At 36.5% G+C, this 20356-nt stretch overlaps 1 protein-coding gene across 6 annotated transcripts in view; it reads right to left on the bottom strand.

The window, feature by feature from the left end:
- Positions 1 to 20356, bottom strand: part of DGKB (diacylglycerol kinase beta) — a 298411-nt gene that overhangs the window by 66820 nt on the left and 211235 nt on the right. For all 6 annotated transcript variants that reach the window (XM_062508155.1, XM_062508139.1, XM_062508130.1 and 3 more), the window contains 2 exons: positions 11901 to 11991; positions 6195 to 6390 (listed from right to left, as the gene is read on the bottom strand). In XM_062508155.1, the coding sequence (XP_062364139.1) occupies positions 6195 to 6390; positions 11901 to 11991 (287 nt within the window). The remainder of the gene's footprint in view (positions 1 to 6194; positions 6391 to 11900; positions 11992 to 20356) is intronic.

Here is a 20356-nt window from a genome sequence, read left to right on the forward strand (position 1 = left end):
AGGGTGAATTTTGATGAGTTGCACCTTGCAGCTGCCCCAGGGAGATGCAGCTCCCACTGCCCACCAAGCTGCTGCTTTGGCAGTCACTACTGGTCACTGCTGCCCAGCAGGTGGAAGAGGTCAGTGTACAATCAGTGCTGCAACACAAATGCACCCAAAGGAAAAGGGGCACTCAGCATGCCATTCAGATGTTTAAAAGGTGACACAATAATGCAGTACACGCTAAAGATGAGGCAGTATGTAACACCACTGAATACTACCCTGTCTCCCAACACTTCTTATACAATAATATCCAAAACATGTGCTGCCCTGCTCTCATCCCCAGCACTTGGAAACGGCACTCCAAGCAGGGGTTGCACAAATTGGGAAGGCAGATCCTCTTTCACAGACATTTCTGCTCAGTAGATTGGTGACCACACAGCTAATCAAAGACATGGTATACACCAGAACCAAATCTATCCAAGCAAGCATGGTTCAGTTCAACAAGTCTTACCAGGCAGTGGTGCCCAATTCCCATTCCTGCTCCAAGGCCTGCTCAAGTATTTGGTGAACTGTCACCACAAGCAGAACAGAAATTCATCTCACCATCTAGTTAGCAGGAAGGGAGGTGTCTAACCCAACCTATTCCTTAGGTTCTACTGGAAAGAGAGTTACCTACAGTGAGCATTTTATTATGTCTACCTCAGACACCTATTTGAATGCAGGATAAGGACTGTTTTTCTGAGGTGACTCTATCTACTGGCTATAGGGTTGATATTTTAGACACTGAATGACACACTAACTTTAACAGCGCTTACAATCATTTCATTTACTGAAAACAACCCACACTCCCAAAATAGTAGCAAAATTTCTGCACAGAAATTTGAGCCCTTTAGTTTAGAGTTTCAGAATAGATGTGGAACATGCATGGACAAGAAAAAAAAATACTGCTTGAATAAACTGACAATTTGTTCTAATGTTCAGACTAATGTTAAAAGTCTTAATATCGACGATCTATGAAATAGCTCTAATTAACTTTTTTTTCTCTGTGCTAAGGTGTTAATGTCTATTTTGTAAAAAGGTGTCTAAACAAGATGCAAAGTAAGGGTTATTACTTTATGTAGTCATCATCAGTAACATTTAATAAAAATATTATTACAGGGAGTTTATTACACATGCCTTATGTCAAAAATAATCCAAAGTCTACAAATAATGAATATATACTGCGTATATTTAGTGTATATATTACACAGACTGTGTATATAGTACACAGTTTCAACTTTTTCAACAAGAAAAGGTCACCTAGCCAGAGCACAGGTTATGGAAGACCTCCATAAATTAGATTAGACAGCTAGCTCACAAAGTTATAAGCTGTTTAGGGAACATGTCAGGAATTCTCTCTCTATAGGGAAGCTTCTCTCTCCTTGTAGAGTGGAATTTGACACCTAATAAGAAAGGCATTTTCTGTTCTCTTAATATTTATGGATATTTTGAAGTGTTTTAAGGCCTTCACAGTCTCTGCATGTCTTGAACTGCTTTTAACTGCAGTGAACTGACTGCATACACATTATTCCACTTCCAAAGCCCCTGCATTGCCATTCAGAAAGTCATAATGCAGTTATTAAAAGAGATTTCCACACAGAGTTATTGAATCATATTGGTAAGCTTGGTTTATGCCTAGGAGCTGTGATATGAATACACATTGTCTTGAATTTGTCTAGTAGTCTGTGGAGTGACAGCCCACTTCAACTCTTAACAAGCTGCACAGATAAATTGGTAAGGACTTTGTTAAGTATCAATGTGCCTGGTGATGTACAACATAAATATGAAAAAAGTATTCCACTGAAATGTTTATAGTCTAAAGGTTTCACCTATTAATAGCTCATGGATATTGTCTTCAAGCATGAGTCCATTGAGGCGAGTGGAACCACTCGTGCAAAAACAAGTTGCATATATTTCTGCCATCAAATATTAAGACAGTTTAAAAGAGATCTCATATCAGAATAAGGCTGTAACCGAACTTCATCAATGAAAGCAAATCAAAGCATAACAGCTTCCACCCTGATGGAAACTTCATTTAGCAAAAAGTTAACTGGGGAGATTAAAAATTTTTAAAAAATCCTTTTTTGTCACAAAAGGTTTGAAAATTTTAATTAGAATTTATGTGAGGAAGAAAACTGTTTAAGAGTTAACATAAGGGGGTATATAGTTTCCATGTAAGACACGTTGTCACGATTTAACTTGTTTTAGATGCAATATGCAACCAGGTAGAGCACTTATTTGCATTTATGTTTCTCAACTCACAGTTTTGTTTCTATGCACTATTTTAATATTTTCCAAGTACTGACTTTCGGCATTTATCAGTGTCTGTGAATATCCAAAAAGAAGTCATATCTAAATTATGTTCAAAGGTAGTTTACAGCAACATCTAATATCTGTAAATGGCCCGGGAAAGATGTATCATAGATATGTGCATACTAGAAGATTTTAAATAAAACAACAAATGGAAACACTGCAAGTGTGAGATTCATAATGTCAAAACACTAAGTCACCTACTTTCACGAACTGTCACATCTATTTGTAGTTATATTTTTTCCAAATGCATTGACATTTTACAATAGAAATTGTACTGATAAATTAGAAATTAAAATGAAATTACATAATAAAAATATCACAGGATTTTTACCCTAAGAAAATGTGATGAGAGACTCTCTCTACTTCTGCACAGGAGCAGAAATAAAACCTGTACTATTTTTTCCACTAACAAGGACTATGATAATACTTAGTACACTACAGCTAAACATGTTTTGGTTTTTTTTTCCCCCAATTAGTTATAAGTGAATCAGACCAATACATTTTCATACATGCTTTATATTAAAATGTTACTATTTAGACAGAAATGCAATACACAGGCACACATACCAATATGCTATGACTGCTGAATATTTCTCTTTAGTATACATGTCCAAAACCCTAATAAAATAAGCAGGGAACGTATTTAAACAATGCACATTTTAAACCACTCAATTTCAATATATTGTTGTCAGACAACATGCACGTAATCAGATTGTTTTGTAAGCAGACATCCATTTGATTACTTAAAGTGCAAACTGTGGTCTGGCTATTGAGTGTGCAGAGGATGATAATGGGAAGGGCAAAGAAAATAAAGCCTTTTTACATCAACAGGTGGCAACGCTAAATACCAAAGAAAAGAAAGAGGGGAGTGGGCTCAGAGAAATATACCTTCCCTGCATTATACAGATACCTAAGAAAGAAATATGATTTGGCAGAAATTGGGTCTTTTTTTCTTGCAGTGACGATCACGTTGCATGTACATGATTTGTACACAAGAGCATGGGAAGAGAGCAGCAGGACCTCATAGAGGTTTCTCAGGCAGTTTGAGAAGTCCTCCTTGGGACTGTTCAACATGCTCAGGGGCAACAAACTACCCAGAGTGAGGACACAGCTTCCAAAAGTCCCTGCAAGTACCCCACCTAAGGGCTCGGAGTACTAAGGTTCAATTCATGCATTTATGGCCAAGTTATAGAACGAGACAAGCACAGACAAGAATACAGATCGATACACAGCTGAAAAACCCACAGTTGTACTGCAATTGACAAAGTCTAAAAGTAAATGGGCATGCTCAGGAGTCCTATAAAAAAACACTGGAATTATAAAAACCAAAAAAAAAAAAAAAAAATTCAACACGAAAATCTTAAATATATATATACACACACACATATATATATATATGTATCCATAGAAAACATGAGGATTGATTGCTGTCTCCTAGGAAGTGCAGTGCTTAGTTGTCAAGTCATTAGATGCTTTATTTGGACATAAAAATAACTACAAGGATGTTTATTCAGAATAAGCTAATAAACAGAACTTAACAAGCAGGTATGTATTTTATCACGGTTCTCAATACAGCAATATCTATCTCTGCACCAGGTATTAATAGCTGGCAAAATGTTTTCTTCAAACTAAAAGGTGCATTGTGCCACAAGTACATAGTGCCTAAGAAAATAATCAGCTAGTGAAAAAAATCGTAACACTTTCAAGTGAGAGTCAGTTATTCCCCCAGTGAGTAGATTCAGATCTATCAAAACTATCTGAGAAGCCTAGACATAAAATTGATTGAATTCCATTATTCAGCAATAATCTTGAATTCTGACTTGAAGAAATACACTTGTCCTAAGAACCTATCTAAGCAGAATTAAGTGACTGTTCTTTGAAGTATAAAATAGGAGTGGACTCATAAAGCTAATCAACCTAAAGTTGGTTCTGAAATGTTCACACTATCTTCATTTTTGAGTTTTGAGTTGTTTTAATCTTGTTTCATGGACTAAACATGCTCTTGCAGTCAGAGCATGCACCTCCCATCCCCACACACCCCACACCTTAAAAAGGAATCCCTTTGCATGCTCAAGACTGCTCAATGTTGCAAACTGGAACAAAATAAATATGGACCACTCTGAAATCCAAGAAGGGTACTCCTGCTCAGCACTGGAATGCTAGTGAAGATGCAAACAATAATACTGTCTATGTACTCAGTGATGTGAGAGGTGATCTAGTTTTGGATATTGAGAATCTCTGCTATAAAAATTGCCTTTTGGATGAAGCTACTTCCATCCACAGTGCATATGCATATAAGGTGATTAGAAACTAAACAATGAGAACAGTTCTTCTAAAGTAAGGTGCTTAATGTCTGCATTATGAACACTTCGACGGATAACACACAAAGTTCTGGTCAGTCTTTAATATTTTTACTGCAATTTTATTTTATCCTGTCCAGGAAAATGGAAATTGAGTGTAGCAATGCCCTTTTAATACATCAATTATAGTCAGTAGACTGAAATCACTGCTGTGTATGTATCAAAGATCCACACAATTTCAATAATTAAAGAAGTGATTGTGCCTGTTTTTCTACTATGAAAAGGATAAATGCCCTGTCTTCCTGTGTTCCGAAGCAAAATAAAAGGAAAAAACTTTGGTGACTCCTTTACCTAGCAGCCTCTATCTCTTGAACATCAGGGCATAATACAGAATTGTAGTCCATGCAGAAGCTTAGTAGCTGGAGAGACTTTGGCTGACAAGGTGTATTGGTAAGTCACACTGAGATAATGGGAACATATGCCAAATTGCTAGAGCTCACAGAAATTGAATGCTAGTACCTATTAAAGCCTCTAAGCCACAAAAAACTACTTTATTCCTAAACTTCTGTCATCCAGATAATTTATCTGAATTAAAACTACAATGCATAATAATGAACTATATTATAACTAGTGACTTAAAAATTACTGCTGATGAAATGCAAAACCAGGATATTCAAAACTAGTAAAAGGATCCCAACAGCAAAACACAGTTGAAGTGCTGATCTTCATAAAGTCTGAATAAGGAGGAGAAACAAGAAGATACTCTGAAGCAAAAGAATCATTTTTGCAGGATAAATAGATAAAAAAACCCCAAACAAACAAAACTCAGACCATTTTCAAAATCTGGTCTGTTCATTCCTTTGGTGTGAAGAGACTGATAGCTTACAATCACTCAGACTTGAGACGTCCAGTCAAGTGTTACAATGCATGGTATTCAGATTATCAGAGAAGAATAACAATTATTATTTATTATGGGTGTCAAGAGCTACATTTAATAATAAAATTTATTGAGTAAGTGCATCTAATCACCAGGAAAGTATATGAACCCTGAAAAAAAATTATCATGCTTGTGCAAGCCAACTGAAGCATATATATACAAGGATTCATACAGCATTACAACATAGTAACATAAAACGTATAGATAGCTTGCTCTTTTTATTCTGAAGTAATTTTCCCTCGCCTCTGGCCAAGGCTTGTCAGAAACAGGGCACAATTATCCCCAAGTTTTATGCACACTGACATTAAAAAACATTACAAATGATTAGAAGCACTTTCCAACTCCATAATCTCCAACTATTTCTAGACTGTCCCAGTAGCAAACAGCTCCACATGGTGTGATTACTCTGCTTAAAAGGTAATACCTGAGGCAGGTTTACAAGTATAGATGCTGCAATTGGCAGTACAACTTTGTGCCCTTGTGGTAGTGATTCCCATCAGAAAAGCTAAATGCATAAGAAAGGAAATATCTAAGAACTGCCTATCCTTTTTCTTGACAAGGTCAATTATATAACTGAGTTGGCATTATGGAGCCAGATAGCCTATATCAATCTGTAAGCTTACCTTGGCATACAAACTTCAATTCTTTAGCATCTGTAACAGTGGTTCTCTTATCTGACCTCTTCTTTTCTGTCCGACGGTGGCTACGTCTTTTCTTTGTCTCTCCCCAAAGATTCGAACCACCATGCATGCTTGGGATGTTTAGAATGGCAATTCCTTCCAGAGAGATATTGATTAAGTCCAGCTGAATTCCATCACACTAATTAGAAGGGAAGGGGAAAAAAAGAGAGAAAGAAAAATCAGAATGTTCTTTTTCTTGGATATTTTTCTTCAGCAGTTCATCATTCTTAATGCTGCTAATAATTTATTCAGTGTTTACACCTAAGAGATATACTTGTATCTGAAAAGGAGGTATGAGATAAGAAACAGATCACTATTCAGAAGGTAAAACATGATTGCTATTCAGCTTTTGATTGCCTAAGTGTGGGACCATTTGGTACTGTCTTGTTATCTGATACCTGTCCATTGACCCAAGTGAAATATATTTCTAGCTTCACTACAGCTAATATCAGAAAAACTCTTATACTACCAGAACTTCCTTATCAATAACCGGAGTTTTTGTTGCCTTTTCCAGCTAAATTTTCTGCCTTATGGTTTTGCAATGATACTTGTCACTCTTGCAACTGAGTCACCTCCATAACAACTGGAATACAAAGTCCCTGCGGGCAGAGAACACACAGACTTATGGAAAAGGGTATAAGCAAGGAGCACAGAACATCACCCAGTTCATCGTTTCAGTCAAAAGGCACAACGAGCATATCAGAATAGGGCTATGGCTGACTCATAGCTCCTAGCAAGAAGTAAAATTATTAGAAGTGGGTGCAACAATTCCTGATGCAGCTGAAGCAATTCTTACTCCAGAACCTTCACAACCAGTTCTCTGAAATATGCATTATTGCTAAGGGAAAACATAGGATATGGAGCTAAAGAGGGATCAGTGATCCAAAACCTTTCTAAGACTTACTGGACACACAGAAGTAATCTTAGTTTGCAAGACAGTCCCTTCAGTGATAGAATTATGCCCATCTTGTGTCACTAGTATGTATTTCTCATGCTTCCTATAGCAAACCTGGACACTAAGACATTTTATACAACTATATTTCTTTGCTAAATCTGGCTTTCAATTATATCTATAAAGGGACCATATTTTTCACTTTTGGAGAGTGGCTCAGGGATCTTAACATACCATCCTGCCCAGTGACAAACTGCAGCATTTTCTCAGGTGGTTGAACCCTAACATTTGCAAATACACTTCACCTGAGACACATTGAATGAGATGAACGTAGCTTGATAGCATTCACCCAGCCTTCACTGGCTACAATTTACTCAACCTAAGTTCCCCTCTCTACCAACATTAGGAAGTTCTTAACTCATATAAAATGCAGCAAAATACTGAAGAACCTCCACAGGAGAAAATAAGCCACAACTTCATATTGCTACAGGGGAACCTGCAGGTGGAAAGCAAAGCATCCAGTTCTACTCATTAGTTTACCGTACCAGCCAGAGTTGCCCAGGATTCCTGTACTTGCACCTTGGCTAGAGATGGATTAGCTTCATTCCTCAACATAGACAGAATATATTGATATCCTGACAAGTCATACAGACCACAGTGTAGAGCAGCAGATTTTTAAAACATCTGATCCTACTCCAGAAGTGTTCTACAAGCTTGTAGAGGATCCAGTCATCCATTTCAAATTGATTAAGGGTATTATTTTGCAATTCCAATACACAATAATCAGAGAGAAAACTAGGAAAACAATTAAATAGTATCAATAATAGTCCACTGATATCTTGCAGCTTGCTGCTCTGTGGGTCACTGGCTCTTCTTCCTCTCTGCCTAAACCTTTACCACAGCTTAGAAGAAGAAAAGCCAAGTATAACTAAAGAATAACTGAATAATTGTTTATTCTGAAACTTTCTGAGATCATAAAACATGCACACACATCTTAACTCTTCTAAGAAGAGCATAAATCTGGACAGAGAACAATTTCAACACTAAGCTTTCCATTTCATATTTGCTCTTCAAGAATCAAATTTTAAACCTGTCGATTATATTCATATGAGGAAACCTTTAAAGACAAAAGGCATATCTGAAAGTGAATTGGTGGTTGTGGCAACTACTGTAATTGAAAGTGTAACTTTTTAATAATACTTTTCTTACAAGAATAAAGGCCTAGGCTTCCACTGTCAATTTTGGAAGCAAATGTGTGGTTTTCCCTGGCATTTTATATGTTTTAAATACTAAGATGATTTATTTTGCTAAAAATTCTGCTCATGTGTATGCTCACTTACTGCTATACATTCTAGATAAACAGATATTAATTTCATAATTAAAAGTAATCTTGTGTAAATACCCTGCAGGCCTCAATGAATCAAACACATACTGTGTGTCAGGCCTCCCACTGTCTTCAAGTGGAATGTACTGGCTGGATAATTAGATAGTACATATTTTTTAACCTTATTTGCATGCATATTATATCTTTTGCACACTGACAAGCAGCAGTGACAACAAAAGTCAGATTACCACAGGGAATTCCCACAAAGAAGTCTTCATTTCTTATAATTTGCAGCCTAAATTAAAATAATTTGATCTTTGACAAGGATGAAATGTCAAGCAGAAGGGGGTCCTCTACAAGCCACGGCCTGTGGCTTCTGAAATCTGCCTAATTTATGTCAGTCACTTCTTAATACATATTTAAGTATTACACGAGAAAGATGATAAATATGCAATCTGACACCTTTGGTATTTCCCTGCTGTTAATTTATAAAGGTCTGGCGTCCCCCAAACTGACTGGAATTATTTAAATAAAAGAAGAATTGTGAAATAGGATGGTGCAGGGTCTAGCTTCCATTTTCACTCAATATTGAGCACAGCAGGTAGTACACTAAGACAATTATGTGACGAGGCCTCAGAGTCCCCCAGTGATGAGCAACTTTCTGAATAAGGAAAGGAGCATTTCTTTTGTTCGTACACAGATGAAAAGTTTGCCCTACAGGTACTTCTGCATAGTTCTAGCACATTCATATACTGCAAAAACAAAACACCCATGTTCTGCTCCTTTTCTTTTTTATTTCAAATAACGTAATGGTGCTGTTAAAAACAAAAGCATGCTTTTAAAATGTGGAGTATGCCTACCTGGACTAAAAAGAAAAACTAGCTCTTCTCTTTTTGCCATCTCTCTTGGCCTCATTCACTTCTTGGGTATTATTGTTAATTTATTATTATTGTTTATTATTTATTTATCATATAAATTATTTTCAGATCATCTGTTGAGAAAGTACGTATCTATGCCTGAAAAGAGCTGATAGTAAGGCTTTGCTATGAAACCAAGGGCAGTATCAAGCAAGTATACAGGAATGTTTTAAACTCCTTTCCCTTACCCATTAACACCAGGTGGCATAGAAGGAGGCTAACACTGCTCCCACTACACTTTTACAGCATTGCAGGTATGGTCCATGCCACCCCTACTTACACCACATCTATACCTACTCTCATTAAATATCTTTCACATACCTTTATTTTTTTTTTCTGAAGTGGAAATAAGCTGCAAGTTCTCTAAATTGTAAATTGTTCAGCCTTGTTTACTGACATATTAATATTGAAAATAAATACTTAATATTAAAAAGAAATACTTCATTTTGTCCTAGTTCTTGTTGGTTTGTTGGTTTCATTTTGGTTTCTTTCTCTTTAGAACCTCTTCTCAACTTCTTGCATCCCATTTTGAAAACAAAAATACATCTTATTCTGGATAACATAAGAATTGTGTCCAACTTTGTTCTGCATCTCACCCTCATGCAGAAGAAAACATACAGAATATGAGTTAAGAACGTATGTCAGAAGAAACAAGCTTGATTAGGCTTGAAATCAAATACAAAGCCAAACAGGTAGTTGACCAGAGAACGTTTGATCACCATCTCACAGCTCAGAGATACAGATCCTTAATCTTCTCAGGCTTTGTTAATTCAAAATTTGGCTGTAGAGCAATCATATTCTTTGTGCACTTTACTTGAAGTGAAATGTGGTCTCATCTATCAACCTCCCATTTACAGTGATATCTCCAGGGGGCATCAGCTTAAAAATCAGACTAAAATGCTGATGAAGTTCAAACAAGAAACATTGGATACAAGCATACTGGCAAGCATTGTAATTTACTCATTGCAAATAAATATGCAAATAACCACCTCCTAACAGTTCTTGTAAACTCTGGAAACTATGCTTTTTGTTCCTAATTGCATGACTAATGGTAATGACCAGGACAGATTGAGTATTAACAAATGTGCCTCATTAGTTATTGACATGAATAGGTAATAATTACACAACTGATAGCATCAGCACCACAAACTTGTATATCTACGTGTTTGCTTTGTGATGTTAACATTTAATAACCCTTTTAATGGTTAAAATTATATGGTTAAAGTTCACATCTTAGTATGTATCAGGATGGATGACTTTCTCTAGATATCAATATTTTATTGGGAAACCCTGCTCTTCAACTCTTTAATCAAAAGGTGCATTTAACTGGCAGTTTATTCAAATCTAATCAAATCAAGTAAGCATTTCTTCCACTAAATAAAAAAATACTTTTCATGCTGCATTTCCTTAAACTCCTGTGTGTGAAGCACTCTCTTGGGAAGCAGGGGTGCTTCTTTTGTTAATTTTTTTTTCTAAGGCTTTTGGTGGAGTTTTGTTTTATTTTTATTACATTTTAATCTAACGTGAGGTTTTCACTTCAAAGAGAAACATAACAGTGTAACAGGCAAATGTGGCACTGCTGGTCTTACAGTTTCAGCCTCAGTATTCTTCGCTACTGTTCTGCTACCAGGTATATGGTTCCCTTCAGATCATTTCAGACTTCATCCTTTAGGAGGCTTTGACTGGACTCTCAGAGTTACCACCAGACCTCTCTGAGTGCCTCATGCTGCTGTACAAATATTCCATTGACAAATGCAGTTTCTCATTACTACTGGAGAGGAAAAGCAACATACTCCTCTTGAGAAACTGTTTCCTTATTTAACCTAAATTCTCAGGTTTGTATCTTCACTCATTTCTCATTTTTCATGTACTTATTCATAAACTTCAGATGCCCAAACAGTTTATGTAATTTAGCCGCTTATTCTAGCAGCCATCAAAGTGGTAGTGGCACATTATTTTAAATTCGTATTTTGTCTGTACGTATCCTGTGTCTTTCTAGTTAATGTTCAGTGTATAATGGAAAGATGACCCCTTGTGCAGAGAGAAAAGCTATTTAATGAAGGGAATAATTCAAAAAATATATATATTCTTTAACCTTTATTCAGGAAAGTAAGTACAATTTTAGGGAATTGAGTTTTAAAGGTTATAAAACCTCGAGACCTAGAAATAATAAGATTATTTCTTTTATTTTAATCCTGCAGCAGCTCTCACTCCCTCCAACTGTCTTTCATTTTTCCATCTGACCTAGCCACACTCCCTATTGATTTCTAATGTTATACTTCACCTCTTGACCTTGTCTACTGTATTAAGACTTCACTAATCATCAAACTGAACTTTGTTCCAGTGTGCAGAGCTACACTACAAATAGACATCATAAAAATAATATTTTGGAATATAGGGTCGAAAGGATGTGCACTGCTTTGCCTTGTTGGATTCAGGCACTCTGCACCCTTGCTCCCTGCATTTCAGCCAAACTAGTGACATTTCAAGGATAAAGGCAACAATTAGTTTCTTACTTCTATTTCTACAGATTCATGCAGCTTCTTACAGGTGGCTGAGAAAGTTTCCGAAGTGCCAAATTCAAAATACCAAAATTTGTTCTTCATTCTGAAACAAGAAAAAAAAAAAAAGAAAAGAAAAAAAGAAAGATCTTATTCACTATCAATATGTGACAAAAGTGATCATCCTGTCTTCCACTATAAGTAATGGCAAAGGCTTGGGAACATGTGACATCCCATTTGAAATAGATGAGCTCATAATTTTCAAAGCTTAAATGTTGGTGTCAAGTTGTATGATATCCCCTAAAGGGATAACAGGAATGTGTTGAAGTGACAGGTTCAAATGTACCTTTGACTTTTCTTTTTCAGTGACTATCAGAATATTTTTTGTCACTTAACCAGTGACATGCCTCAGAAAAATGTATCGATTTTATTTCGTGTCTCACACCTACTTTATGATTTCTGATTCACAGTTAACATCTTTATCCTGCAGAGAGGTAGAATGTGCAAGCAGGGCAATCCCATCATGAAGAAGAGCCAAGACAAAAATGTAGCTTGCCTTAAGCTAGTTAAAAGTAAAGGCAAATGCCTATTGTAGATGATGACGGATGAGAAACTAGAAGAAAATAAAAATTCCAGATCTAACAATCTTTAGATATTTTGCAGTAGGAGACCTGTATTACCTGGTAATTAATTCATAGACACATTTTAAATGGGCAATGAGACCTGCATTTTGAAGTTCATTAACAGGTTCCACAGGAAAATAAAACTGGACTAAATGCCAGTAAATTGCTTAGTTTACCATGACAGCAGGCAGAATTTACACTTTTTTCTTTTTAAATACATAAAGACTGCACTTCTGTTTTACCAGATTTATTGCATACTGTTAAAGACAATCAAGATGCCAACAGCACCATTTCAAACAAGTATGTGTACTTTTTGTGAACTCCCATGAGTAATTATTATTCTGTAACAAAAAAAAAGAAGCTGAAAAACCACAACAAAAGACATTGAATTAGAATTCATTATTCCCACTTAGGAATCAGATATGAACACAGTTTCTCCACTTGTATAAACTGTTCTCTGACACAGGCATAGCAAATTGTGCTTCTAACTTAAAAACAACAGAGTCTGCATGAGCTAGAAGTGGCGAAGAATGAAATACAAATGTAGATGACTGTAAAAGGTGTCAAAAGTAAAAACCCTACTTTTAATTATTTCAAGTTACATACAAAATACTACGTAATTGTTGTTAAAATCTACTTAATGACTCTTAAAATCACAAAGTAAGAAGAGGTATTGTGGTACTGGCCATTTCCACAAGCTTGTTTGCTGGTGTAGCATCAGAGGGGTGTAAAGATGTCCAACCTGGCAGCCTACACAGAGTTGGGAGGAGAAGAGTAATAAAGAAATGACACATTTCGATGAAAAAATTTACAGGAATTTCTGAAGGTTTTTACACAGAAAATCTGAAAATACTTGGAAACTATTTTTGAGAACCTGGTCTCAGATAAATGGTATATTCTCAAAGGAGCTCTAATGACCAAGAGGGTTCCGGCCCAATTTAGGTCCAAATTCCTCAAGTCTATGAATGGAAGTGATCTGACATATGTTCCTTCTATACCTGCAGTTTAGCTAGCACACTACCATACTGACATGGGATCGAGTGCTCTATTTATACCAACTTATATGAAGAAATTAAGAAACCTTTTGTTTCTAAAGAAATGTGAACTAAGTCTTGAAATTCCATTGGGTGCCTTTGGAAAATCTGGATGCAGCTATTTTCCTACTACTTTCTACACAGGGATGATCAATAATAAAACAAAAAGAAAATCAAAACAGAAAAAATCCTCAAAGCAAAAAAACAAAAGCCACAACAAACTAAAACCCAAAACAAACAAACAAAACCCCCAACAAAACCCCAAAAAAACAAAAACCTCAACAAAACAAAAAGACCAACAAAACATTGATGTAAGTATTCATAAAAATACTTTGTAATGCCTTTTGATCCTATTATTAAGATAAAAAAGACTTTGTGACTTCTCTTTTGATCACCTTTCCTTCTCCTATTTAGTTACTTTTATCCCAAATGAAGAATCTTTTCTTTTTCTTTATTTAAAAGACTGTTCTAAATTGACTCACTCTATATAACAAACTGTCCATATAACAAACCTACACAAAGTTAAAATAGACATATATTTTTGAGTCATTCAGAATAGAGTGTGTCAAATTCAGGTATTTTGAGCTCAGCCACACAAAACCCAGCATTGTCAATGTACTCAAAGATTACTAGAAAATTTAGATCTATAAATCTAAATCTTGTAAAACCTTATAACAAAAGATAAACTAAATGTATCAGGAAAGGTTTTAATTTCTTGTAATTTAAATATAACCTATAAGATTCTATGGGGCTGAAAAATGTATTGTTAATCTGTTCTCCATTGTAAAGTCTGTTTTTAAGCATAGAAAGGCAACTTACTTGACAGCTTTTTAAATACAAAGACATGTAGATACAAATAATTTTATGCTTAATTTTCAAATGATTTACTAATTTCCTTTACAAGCCATGAAACAGATTAAATTTCATGGTTTTATTCAAATGCACTATATCTATTATTGAACAGAGGATTGTATTAAAACTGACGCCTTTCATAGAAATACAAAATGAAGTTAAATAAAGAACTTCAGAGAAATTATACTGAAATCTTCATAAGCAAGACAAGTCTTATTCTAGTAAATATTACAGTTTTTCTAATAATAAATAAAATCCCAACCTCTAGTTCGTATCTTCCACGTGCATTCCTGTTTCAAAGAGGTAAAGCTCATCTGCTTATCAATACAGCAGTGAACAGAAGATTAATGAACCACTCTCATGGCCATTTTAATTTCTTCTACAATGTAAATAAATTTTAGACTGCTAAACAAATACATATTTAATGACAATTTTGCCACAATAAAACTGCAAGAAACTGAATCACAGGCTGCTGTCATGTATATTTTCTCTCTCCCAGAGACTTTTCTCAGCTTTTAATAGGAGATGACCAAAACCAAGTTTGAAGCCTGCTCCTCCTTTACAACACTGGTTTTGTTGGAATAGGAAAGGGAATGGGTTATTCTACAGGAAAGGGTTTGTTGGCTTTTTTTTTTTTTTAATATGCTTTGAAATGCATAGCTGAACTCTTAAAAACTTTACACAACACAAAACTTTACACAATCAGTCATGATTAAAGGCTGACCTATCTTGCTATTGTATTACCTACCGTACATCAAAATATACAGCCTATGGGAGTAGAAATGACAAAACAACACTTAAACTTCAAGAACCGAAACACCTTTTATGCTAGCAGTGTTCCACATTTTTAAGTATTGATCAGTTTTCTGGAAAGTGAATTGATCTTTAATGGGGATGAAATAAATTTGCACAACAGTTCTGAAAGACTGAAATGTTAATGGTTAATGACTCATACAATTGGCCATTTGCAAAAGCAGCAGGTGCTTTGCTGAGGCCAGGTTTGCACCCCCCAGCTGAAGGGGGATTTTGGGTGTGTGGCGGTGAAAACTAAGAACAGCCCAGGTGCAGAGCCGGGGAGCACTAAGGAGGACCACAACAAACCAGTCTGTTTAGCAACAAGCTGGGGTTTGAGCCAAGTAAGGGAAGAGGCAGGTAAGGAGCAGATCTTACTATATGGGATAATGCTTTTCATCATGCCAATGAACTCAGTTACATAACCTGTTCAGGCATAAAACTCTGGTCCTGGGGAAGTACCAGGACATTCAGACACAGGCTGAAGGTGCTCATGCCTTCTGATGGGGAATAACTGGCTAAACCAAGTGGATGTGAGAAGCAGCTGTAATGTCTTAGAAGATGTCATAAACTATCAAAGTTCCTCAAAGTGTCACCAGACTAATTTCTGGGGCTTTCCACCAGAGGACTGAATGTGATCCACAGTGTTTCAATAGACAGTGTTAAACTCCCGCTCCAGGGGAGGTACCTGGGTCCTCCTACCTGAACCTGAACACAGATCAACCCACTAAACTATATGTTTCAGAGACTTCCTCACCCCTGACAGATCAAGACTGTGACCATCATTTCAACCACGCAACAATCAAATCTCATCACTTGATCCACATGTGGTGATACCTATGTATGCATAAACACCAGTCATTCCGTACCACTTCACTCTAACCTGCCCCAAGGGATTTCTATTAACAAGAACCTCAGTTCCTCTCACCTTCAGGGGCAGGTCCTAACAGCATAAAAGGGCTAACACTGCCATTTCTTACAGCATTTCTATACTGTGGATAAATATCACTTAGAAACTTAGATATGTTTCTTAGAAAAGTTCAGACTAATATTTGGTAATCAAGGCAAAATAATCAAAGTAGTCTGTGATATGGGTTTGCTCCATTATCAGTTAATCAGAAACCCCCCTACTGCTAAAACTATTTTATATAACCTTTCTGATTAAGCAATTACAAGGCATGTCATTGAAAAATTGTCCTGTATCTAAATACGGAAATAGTAAATACTTTATTCAACACCTGAAGAGCATCTATATTTCACTGCAGTATGAACATTCTGACAGAACATGCATAACAATACACCAGTTATGGGCTGCTAATAAAAGGTCACAATAAAAGTAGTACCTTTAACTTAAGTAACAAATTCTTATTCTGCATTTACAGTCTTCACTTGGGGCAAGAGCTTATTGCTACATTTGCAAGTTTGTCACACCTTCATTTCATCCTATTTACACTTCTCATATTTACTATTTACATTTATTAAATTTATTTCCACTTTAATTATGCAGTGTCAAGCTTCAATGACTTCAGCTAAAATTTCTACATCAGAAAATTTCTGTTATTTTTTATAATGTCAGCTGAAATAGTTTGACCATTTTTTAAAACGATCGGGTTAAAGGCATGTATATTTGCTTATATTGAGAGTGTTTGACAACACACACTTTGAACTGCTTTAACACAGCTACACTTTCTGAACAGAGATTTAAAATTTAGCATGAGAGTGGCCTTGCATCAAGACTATGCCTCTAGCCATCTGCATGAAAATAAATACAGATTTTAACCATATTATGACCACTTGGAAAAAGACTATGGGAAGGCTTTATTTTCCATATTCCTTGGCAGAGAAACAACAAAGTTTTGCCTCCAGTTCTGTCAACTTTTATCCTTTAATCTATACGAGAGATTTTTACCCAGAAAAATACTAGAATTATTCAGTCTCTAAGGTAAATTCCTTGGAAAGTCCATTGCAATTCTAATACAAATCTGTGTAAGAATATCTGCTCATGGACAAGTAGAACTTTAATTCCTCCAAGAAAGTACATTGCTCCCAAAAATATAATCTCTTAGCACTGCTCTCTGAAAATACTTCTTAAAAGACTATTCCAACTTTGTTGCAAAAATACTGTTTCTTTGTCACTAAGTGTCAAGAGTTGATCTCAATCTCTATCATCAACTCACAGAATTTTCAGCATAAAGCTCCCATTCTACGAGCAGCATTCATGAACAACAATGTACAGAATGTAATGAATTTAAAAAAGAAAATTCTATGGCAGGAAAAAAAAGTAGCAAAGAAACCATAAAGAGAAGATGCTTATCATCTCATCCACCACAAGTCTGGAAGGTGTTCAGAGACACAGAATCATGCTATGTATTTAAAAGGAGCAGACCACTTTACCTCCCTTTTCTCCCTTGTTCACTCTTTTGTTCCAAGCAAGTGTGGAATAATGTGCAGAACCACTTCTGCAGGGAACCAAAAATACCAGAAAAGTGTGCTGAGACTGAGGTATATTTCCATGGAGAAAAACTGTGAGCAGTACAAAGGGAAAAAAAGGGCTGACAAGTATATTTGAAAAAAGTGGAGGTCATCATCAGAAAGTAGAGGAATCATGAGGAAAAAATAGGAACTTAATTTTGAAATGCATTGAAGTTCTGCAGCACTGAAAAAGGTGTGATGATGAAGTACAGAAAAAAAGAAAAACAAAAAAAATCCTAAAGGAGACCTAAATAAAAACACATATTTCTTAAGGTTGACAATACAGATAATACGGTCTAAAAATGAAACTAGGAGTATAGGAAATATGATGGGCAGAAAAGCTGAACACCTCTTCCAATATTCTGTCAATTACATTGGTCATTATTGCCAGAGATGACAGAGGATAGTATAAAATTCCATGTAGTATACAGGCGGGAATAATCTAGCTCTGCAGAAGGTTCATTATTATTTATAATTCTATCAAATTGAAAAACACTATATTCAGATTAGACAAAAAGAAGAATTCTTTTACAGTAAGGGCAGTGATACACTATAACAGGCTGCACAGAGAAACTCTGGATGCCACAATCCTGATTCAAGGCCAGGCTGGATAGGCCTTTGAGCAACGTCTAGTGGAAGGTATCCCTGCCCATGGCAGGGGTATCAGAATGAGATGATCTTTAAAGGTCCCTTCCAACCTGAAATATTCAATGATTTTAATTCAAGCTGTGGACACTTACACCATAAAGCAAAATGAAAGTGACTGCAAATGTATAGAAGAAAAAGTCTCTTTGGGAAAAAATGCCTACTAAGGTATGTCTGAAGTTGCTGCTTTTGGTTTAATGAGTCCCAGACTGCAAGACATAGATTCAAGAGCAAGTGACAGATTCACTCTTCTCTGGGCTGGCTGAATGGCAGGGCCCAGAGGCTGATGGTGAATGGTGCCAAATTCAGTCAACATCCCATCATTAGTGGTGCTCCCCAGGGATCAGTGCTGGGCCCACTCCTGCCTACTATCTCTATTGATTTGGATTAGGGACTTGAGTGTACCATCAAGCAAATCTGCAGACAACACCAAGGTGGGGTGGTGTTCTGATCTGCTGGAGGGCAGGAAGGCTCTGCAGAGGGACCTGGACAGACTGGATCAATGGGCCAAGACCAACACCAATGGGCCAAGACCAACAGTGTAAGGTTCAGCAAGACCAAGAGCCAGGTCCTGCACTTTGGACACAAGAATCCCATGCAGCACTACAGCCTGGGGGCAGAACAGCCAGAAGTGACCCACAAAAAGAACCAGGGGCTGCTGGTCAACAGCTCCTAAACAAGTGTGGCTGAATGCAGTGTGGCCAGACAGCCAAGAAGAACAGTGGCACCCTGGCTGTATCAGGAACAGTGTAGCCAACAGGACCAGGGATGAAATTCTTCCCCTGCTAGGCACAGGTGAGGCCACATCTCAAGTGCTGTGTCAGGCTCTGTGCCCTTCAATTCAGGAAAGACACTGAGGTGCTGGAACAAGTCCAGGAAAAGGCAACAAAGCTGGTGAAGGGTTTGGAGCACAAGCCCTGTGAGGAGCAGCAGAGGGAGCTGGGGGTGTTTAGCCTGGAGAAAAGGATGCTCATTGGAGACCTTACGGCTCTCTATAACACCCTGAAAGGAGGCTGCAGCTGGGGTGGGAGAAGGGGATGTCAGTGACTTTTTCCAGGCAGCAAGTAACAGGACAAGAGGACCTGTGTCAAGGTGTTGGACATCAGGGAGAATTGTTTCACAGAATGGGTGATTAGATATTGGAATGGGCCACCCAGGGAAATGGCTCTCATCATCCCTGGAGGTGTTTAAGGAATGACTGGAGATGGCATTTAGTACCATGCCCTAGATGACATGGTGGTGTTTGGTCATAGGTTGGACTTCATAATCTGATGATCTCAGAGGTATTTTCCAAATTAATTAATTCTCTGATTCTGTGAAGTAAAAATTTACAGCATATTATATGTCATAGACATTGTACTTTGTATTTCTGGTGATAGAAATATGTGCATACATTGGATATAATCTAATTAAATACTCAATACTGTATAAAATAAATAAAACTGCAGCTGCTAAAAATATTCAATGTTTTCTAAAATTCAATATAAAGAATATTTTTACCAGGTCTCTCACAGTAGTTTTCAACAGACAACATATTTTCCATCTTTTCTTACAGTTCATAAATCTATTATCTAGGTAATTTTATACTTAGGTAAAAATGATTTCATTGCAGCACATAATATATATTAATAAGAATGTATGACTTTTTCTAATGTTCTTTTCTTTCTACTTCTGTCTTAACAATCATATAATTCCTGTTCTTCTTTATAATGAATCATACGCAAAAGTAAGGAAATAGCCAGTGGAGATGCACATCCATAAGAGATTTATGTGTGACTGGCATGATTTTAATAGAGATATCTTTGTCAATTTTTTCCTTTTTCCATTACCAACTGTACTTCTGGCAAATCTAAGTGTTAATCTCCTATGGCACAGAGCATAAGCAGAGGCCATATAGATGACTGCAGAAAAGTTAAAATCCTCATAGACCAGTTCCAGTTTTACGCAACAAATAACATTTTCATATATCATAAAATGATACCACCCATGGTTGAAAAGCTACCTCATAAATACTTATACCACTAAGTAATACTGTGAGATCATTTTCCCTGAC

The sequence above is a fragment of the Cinclus cinclus genome, chromosome 1 (assembly GCF_963662255.1).
Source record: "Cinclus cinclus chromosome 1, bCinCin1.1, whole genome shotgun sequence".
In the NCBI taxonomy this organism is placed as follows: domain Eukaryota; kingdom Metazoa; phylum Chordata; class Aves; order Passeriformes; family Cinclidae; genus Cinclus; species Cinclus cinclus.